The sequence below is a fragment of the Nematolebias whitei genome, chromosome 11 (assembly GCF_014905685.2).
Source record: "Nematolebias whitei isolate Nwh7 chromosome 11, NemWhi1, whole genome shotgun sequence".
In the NCBI taxonomy this organism is placed as follows: Eukaryota; Metazoa; Chordata; class Actinopteri; order Cyprinodontiformes; family Rivulidae; genus Nematolebias; species Nematolebias whitei.
This window is the reverse complement of record NC_056508.1, coordinates 45,831,556-45,838,756: the sequence shown is the minus strand read 5'-3', so window position 1 is coordinate 45,838,756 and position 7,201 is coordinate 45,831,556. Positions and strand designations below refer to the sequence as shown.

At 44.2% G+C, this 7,201-nt stretch overlaps 2 protein-coding genes across 2 annotated transcripts in view; one reads left to right on the top strand and one right to left on the bottom strand.

Annotated features, from left to right (window-relative positions):
- Positions 1 to 1,445, top strand: part of LOC119417762 (protein-L-isoaspartate O-methyltransferase domain-containing protein 2) — an 11,129-nt gene extending 9,684 nt beyond the window's left edge. Inside the window, exon 8 of the transcript XR_005187155.1 lies at positions 1,133 to 1,445. The gene's annotated coding sequence lies outside the window, so the exon portion shown is untranslated. The remainder of the gene's footprint in view (positions 1 to 1,132) is intronic.
- Positions 1,446 to 6,513: 5,068 nt separating this feature from the next.
- The window catches only part of kif3b (kinesin family member 3B), a 9,792-nt gene continuing 9,104 nt past the window's right edge, over positions 6,514 to 7,201 (bottom strand). The window contains exons 7-8 of the mRNA XM_037685040.1: positions 6,715 to 6,926; positions 6,514 to 6,619 (exon numbers count right to left, since the gene is read on the bottom strand). Coding sequence (XP_037540968.1) covers positions 6,514 to 6,619; positions 6,715 to 6,926 — 318 coding nt within the window. The remainder of the gene's footprint in view (positions 6,620 to 6,714; positions 6,927 to 7,201) is intronic.

Below are 7,201 nucleotides of genomic sequence, written 5' to 3'. Positions count from 1 at the left end.
GATGCCACCTCTGCTAAGGTAGAGGATGCCACCTCTGCTAAGGTAGATGATGCCACCTCTGCTAAGGTAGAGGATGCCACCTCTGCCAGGGTAGAGGATGCCACTTTTGCTTGGGTAGAGGAAGCCATCTCTGCTAGGTAGAGGATGCCATCTCTGCTAAGGTAGATGATGCCACCTCTGCTAAGGTAGAGGATGCCACCTCTGCCAGGGTAGAGGATGCCACTTTTGCTTGGGTAGAGGAAGCCATATCTGCTAAGGTAGAGGATGCCATCTCTGCTAAGGTAGAGGATGCCACCTTTGCATGGGTAGATGATGCCACCTTTGCTAAGGTAGAGGATGCCACCTCGGCCAGGGTAGAGGATGCCACCTCTGCTAAGGTAGAAGATGCCACTTCTGCTAAGGTAGAGGATGCCATCTCTGTTAGGGTAGAGAATTCCACCTCTAGGATGCCACCTCTGTGCTCAGTCGTTTCCGCGACCTTTTTTTCGAATCATTTCAGATTTATGTAACCAAACTAGTTGTCCTTTAACAGCACGATTGTGACGCAGTGACAGGAGGAACTTCTCCAACTTCACTGGCTTGTCTCTGAAGCCCAGACACCTCCGGGCTGCGACCGCTTGCAACAAAATGCAAATGGCTTCCACAAGAGTCTCTAAAATGTCTGGAGACGTTTGTGAAGGTTCTCGTTTTTCCCTATGTCAGTCTCACACTTGTGTCGCAGAGACGCTATTTTTGCAAGTTTTCTCTCAAAATGGTCACAAAGTGGTTGTGGGCATTTCGAATTGGTCGCTGTTTAGTTTCCGCTGTCCCAAATCGCTTGATGTTTGTCAACGTGAAGATGTGTTGTTGAATCTAATTCTAGGTGCATCCTATAGTGAAGGTACAGGAAGGAAAATGTCTCATAACGTTCCTTACACCGGAGCAGCGTGTCACGATTACGCTCCTCCACCGTCACAGACCGATCATGCGCAGTCTTCTGTAAAATGACCCCCAGGTGTTCTTAAAGCGTTTTGTTTTCTTTTTGTTTATTTTTTACACCACGTCGGGTCGTGATCCAGTGTGAGCGAGCGGGGTCTCGGGATTTAAACTCCCGACACACACATCCGACAAACCATTTCCTGTTCGTCTCCAGATCCCGGAAAACACAACCGAGAGCGCAACCCAAACAGAAAGCACGACGAAACCTCTGGTGTGATTTCTCAAGTCGTCCAGGACGACAAATAAATGAAGAACAAAAGAATGGAAGCTGAAACGTTGGAGAAGCTGTTTGAGCAGATTAAAGTCCCCTCCATCCTGACGGACGTTCGGCTCGTCACAAGAAAGATGCTTGATGGCGTGGATTACAATAAAAAAAGTTTTTACTCTAATGAACGTCGTCACGATGTAACCTAAGTATCCTTCTTGTGAACTAAACAAAAACCCAGATGACCCTCCAGAGGGAGGGCAGGGAGAATAATCTGCATGTGAGTTTAGCTGCAGAAACTGATGAACGTTAAATATAACTATTTAAATTTTATTTTTTTTTTGCTTTTGCCACATTTGTCCTCCTGCGGTGGGTTCCAGCATTTACGGGGCGTTATTTCTTCTTTCCGTTGTATTTTTTTCTTTATTCTCTCTGTGCCAAACGTAAACCGTGGGTCAAACGGCAGCGCTCCGAACAGTTTCTTTTTTTAAGTCATAAAAAGAACGTCCCAGTTTGATGCGCATACGGTAAAAACTTTTAATTTGGAATCGATTCTGGTCAGTAGTTTGTCATTTCTGCCAGAGATCTGGTCATTCCTTTAGGTTTGATGACTTCCTGTCGGCTCTGTGCTCCTTTGCTGGATGTAAACAATCGTTTTAGGTTTTTTTTTTTTTGGTATTTTTAAGAAAAATTCTTGCTTCTTTTTTTATTTGAGCTGTAAATTTTTCTCCTGATAATAAAGTTCATTATGAGGAAAATGGGTCCTGGTGGATTAATGCCAACATCTATAAATTAGTAAATTACACAAAACTTAAAAATAACAAAAAGGGGCGAGTCAAGTTAACGTTTACATTTTGCAAAGTGAATTTAAAACTAAAAACTTTGTTTTGAATTTAGGCTTTTTTATATTCATCGATTTGTGTCGGACGGAAATCTAAAGTAAAAATTTGTGGAGAAAAAGCTGAACGTTTTTAAAAAAGAGATTCGGATGATTTATGAGTTTAGAGCTCAACCCTCAGAAACTTCAGTTTTTCACAATAAGGACTTGATGTCCTTCAGACCTTCATAATAAAACTCATCCTTCAGGGAAAAGTAATATTCCTTCACAATAAGAGTCACATTGTCCTTTAGTCTTTCACAATAAGTCGTCATTTAGTTCTTCACATTAGTGTTTTTGTCCTTCAGAATAAAAGTGCTTGTCCCTCATAAGAATTGTACTGTCCTTCAGCTTAAGAATAAGGGTCATATCCTTCAGAATAAAAGTATTTTGTCTTCCAGTCCTTAACAATAAAAGTCCTTCATTGTATGAGTTGCATTGTCCTTTAGTTTTCCGCAACTGGTGTCTTTGTCCTTCAGAATAAAAACCTGATAGTTTTTAGTCCTTCATAATAAGAGTCTATTTCAGACCTTTAAAGTGGACACGTTGGCCCTTAGACCTTCAGCATGAAAATAAAAGTCCTTCAGTATAAAAGTCTTAATTACCTTCAAAGCTTCACAATAAGAATCTTATAACCTTTCACAATAAGAGTCTTATTGTCCTTCAGTCCATCTCAAAAGGAGTCCTATTTCATTCCTTCAAAATAAGCCTTATTGTTTCCAGAATAAGCATTTTATTGTCTTCCAGTCCTTCCCAGGAGTCCTTCAGTATAAGAGTTAACATCCTTCAGTCCTTCACAATAAGATTCTTCTTGTCCTTCTCAATTACTGTTTTTTTAGACTTTCAGAATAAGAGTGTTACTGTGGAGACTAAAGTCCACGTCAGGCTAGTTGAATAACTGTCATTTTGTTTTTTATTTTCTTGAGTTCATCGGTCGTATCTACAGTTCATCGCCTTTTTGAAGCCAACCCAACTAAAAATGGCCGACACAGCTGAAGGTAGCTGAGAGTCATCCCAAAAACAAACTAACTGCAACTAAAACTTGTTTCAGATGGTTTTAATAAAAATCCTCTTGCAGCTTTGAGTAGCAATTAACTTGTTCCTCAGTGATTCTCCAAACTGACGGTTACCTGCTGCAGGTGAGATACTGACTGCTTACAGATACTCCATACAACCCCTCATTATCCAACTTTTACATAAAAAAAAACAGACACTTTTCCACTAAACTGTCTTTAATAATGAATAGAAAAATAAAAGTCAAAGTACAGAATCATCATTTGGCTAAAAAAAAAAAAAACATAAAAATTGGTCACAGAAATATAAAGTTTGGATCCAGTGATGTCGCTCGTTACAAATAAAAACGTGCAGATAAATAAAAACGTACGATGTAACGTGTTGCTGCGGTTTGACGGTTTGATCTCAGCCGAGCGAGAGAAACCCTCGTAAAGATGCAGAAACTTCACGGAGCGCAACGTTAAAGAAAGATGCAAAAACGTTTTCCTGTTTTTATTTTATTTTAATGTTTTTATTTTAATGTTTTTATTTTCTGAAGCGCGGCTCGAACGGCAGGAAGTTTCGGCTCCTCCGGCGAGTGGAGCGGCTCTTCGAGGAGATCGAGACGAGATTTGTTGAAACGTCACAGTGGACCGGAGCAACTTCACAGTTACAGCAGGGAGGCAGGAGGGTCCTCGGTCCACCTGGACCTTCAGGAGGTTCAGCTGGGGGGTCGGTTCTGATCAATATCGGACTCTGAAGACTCTCGGATGTATCTGAAGTTGGAGGATTAAACCTGATCGCGGTACAAAACAAAGTGCATCTTTTTGAAAAATATTAAAATTAACTTGGTCTTTAGAAGTTCAAACATCAGATAAATATTTTTATTTCATTTATTATTTTCAAACTCTCAAATGCTTCAAAGCGATCCGTGCTTTGATCCAACGTGGGATTTATCACCCGGAAACGAGCAGGTTCTGTTTGCGAAACTGGACTTTTGTTGACGTCGTCAAGGGGAAAGTGTCCACAATGACCCTCAGCAGGGAGGGTAGGGAGGGTGAGCGATGAGTCCAGCTCACAGGATCTGCAGTTTTAAAACCTGGAGCAGCTGATGAAGCTGGAAGTATCAGGAGGACCTCGAGCTGTTTTACAGAATGTTGAAATAACGATCATCGTCAGTGAGGGACTCGTCCAGATGTTCCTGAGAGTTATTGGTGTTAAAACCGGCTCCGTTATTTAAATTACAAAGTAATGATTTCACCTCGGGTTGCCGTCTGATGAGAACGTCGATGTTTTTCTCACGTTCTCCTAATTAAGACCTTGGACGTCGAAGGAGGTTAGCGTTGGTTTCGTCGCTCTCCGTCGAGCAGGAAGCCTCGGCGGCGACTGAACTTCCTGTTTCCCTGGACCTGAAAGGACTAAATCTCAGCGGGTTTAAGGCACCGTGGAACCCTGATGTGTGACCCTCGGAACGTTCTGGGTGGGTTTCACCTTCTGCAGCGCTCCTCGTCTCACCGGCCTCAGGAAGGACCTTGTTTACAGATCACAGCGACCGGATGTTTACGATCAAGAACGCGTTTCTTTAAGTAAGAGGCGGCAGAAAAACACCGTCGACCAGAGGCCGCGTCTTTAGGAGCGTTGTTGTTTGTTTGTTTTGGAGGAGGGGCCATCCCTGTTCTTACAGCTGTGGAAGGAGGGCTGCTGCTGCTCGTGGCCAGAAAGAAGAACAAAGTCACAGATTTTAGATTATTCAGATTTTAACGACTTTCTCAAAATATTTGACGAGAAATAAATCGGACGTGTTGCAGCAGCTTCATCGCTCCGAGAACGACCAACACGCGCCCTTACTGTCGCAACGAACGGTGGTTCTGAACGCTGGAGCTGCCGGGAGAATCTTTACCTGAGGAGCCTCCATTCACTTAGGAGGGGGAGGGGGAGGAGGAGGGGGAGGGGGAAATGAGAAAGTGGGGGAGGCTCTGCAGACAATGAATTTAGTTCAGAAACTTTACCGGTCAAGGTTTCATCGTTTTACAGAAATCTAGGAATTCACCAATACCGTGCTATTTCAAACTAAGTGCAAGTGCTTATATTTGAGTAAGTACTGATACAAATACCAATACGTGTACTGATAAAAATACTTACACGAGTACCAATACAAGTACTGATACAAGTACCAACATGTACCGTTATGAGTACTGATGTATCAGTATGAGTACTGGTACAAGTATCAATACAAGTACTGATACGAATATCACTACAAGTACAAATACGAGTATTGATACGAGTACTGATACAAGTACTGATACGGTGGTATCCGTGCATCCCGAGACAATGAATAAACCCCGATCAAGAAAATTCAGGCGCTCCGTCTCATGACGTCATAAATCAGCAGCTTTGACAGACGACAATAATCTAATTAAAACAAGTTTGTTTGTTTGTTTGTTTGTTTGTTTGTTTGTTTGTTTGTTTGTGTTTACCAGCCGACGGTTCTGAAGCCGCCGCAGCTTCACGGTGATGAAGGAACTCGACCTGCTGATCGTTGAGACGCAGAGCTTCAGTCTCTGGACCGTTTTACTTTATTTGGCCGTTTTCTGTCGAATGTTTCAGAAATCCGTCGATCGTGAAGCGTAAACACTCGGCGAGGCAGTTCTGTAAATATTTACGTCCTGGTTGACCTGAACGTGAACCCCGAGTCCTGAGTTTGTTTAAACAATAAAAAGTGGCGACTTTACGCGGCCTCGTGGGATTTTTCTGTATTTTGTTTTAAGTTTTTCGTTTTAAGATACAATTTGCTCCAAAATTGCTGCTGATTTGAAAAATCAAGCAGATTTTTGTGGAGCACCGAACTGGAGCGGCTCAGCTGGTGTCTGGCATCGGACCGGACAGGAAGTCAGAGGTTCTGCTGCTGGAACGAGGCGTTTGAGCTGTTCGGTCATTTATGGGTCAAAACTCTTGAAAGGGAAGCGCCTTATGGACGCCAGTCCCCGACGGTCGATATGTCCGTCCAGCTGACCTTCATCAGGCGGCTTCAAGTTCCTCCAGGTGCTGCTTGGCCAAACCAGAACCTCCAGCTTCATATTCAGACGGGAGTTTTTCAGCTGACAGAGCTTCAACGATCACGCCATCGTGAACTAATTCTTGAACGACCACAAAACTAAAGCTCCACCCTGATGCCAAAAACAGCAACTAAACCTGAAAAGCTGATGCGTCAGTCCGTTTCACCGCAGAGCCAGAAGGCGTCCATCAAACAGGAAGTGTTCCGAGGCCGCCGGGCTGCGCGTTAAGAGCACGGTGAGCTGGCGCTGGGCCTGATGCGGTGGAGCGAGACGGGAGGCTTCATGCTGAACGTTTACAGTGATGTGGTTCAAACTTACAGAGCAGCGTCAGTCAAAACAAAGCCCCGCCTCTCAAAGCCTTAAAGTGGGAAGGTGCACAAGCGGTCCGGTGATTGGAGGGGCCGTCACTTGGGCACCAGGCCGCGGGACTGTGGGTAAAGAGGGGACGCCGGACTGGAGGGGCTGAACGGAGACGTCGGGGTGCTCGACTTCTTGCCAGTTCTCGGCCGACTGAAAGAAAAAAGCAGCGGGCGTTAAAACGGCAGCGAGCGGAGAGCCAGCGCTCCAAAGCAGCGAAGGAAACGGATCCTCAGAACCTTTCTTACCCAGACTTTGGTTTCTTGAGGCTGCTGCCGGCGCTGGCAGGCAGAGATAGTCCCAAGCTGCTGTGAAACCCGGAGGCGTCTACCTGGATCTCGTCCTCGTCTCTAAGAGCGTCCTCCAGAGCCGCCGCCACCTTCGGGGCGATAACTGGCTCCTGGTACTCTTTAGTGGTCCGAGCCGGCAGGTCCATGTCCAGGATCAGGATGTTCTCGGCCTGAGGAAACACAACGGGACAATTGAGAGAAATTTTTTTATTGTGAAACACTTCGTAACTCTCGTCTTTAACAGGTGCTTCGTAAATAAACTTTGTTTATACAACAACCTGACAGATGTTTTATTCTCTGAACAAGACGGCAACTAGAAATATATCATTTAGATCAGAGGTGCCCAACACGTGGATCGTGATCTACTGGTTGATCTCAAAGATATTCTGGGTGGATCTCATGGCATTTAACAAACAGACGTCAGCCATCAGAGAAAGTTGTCTCT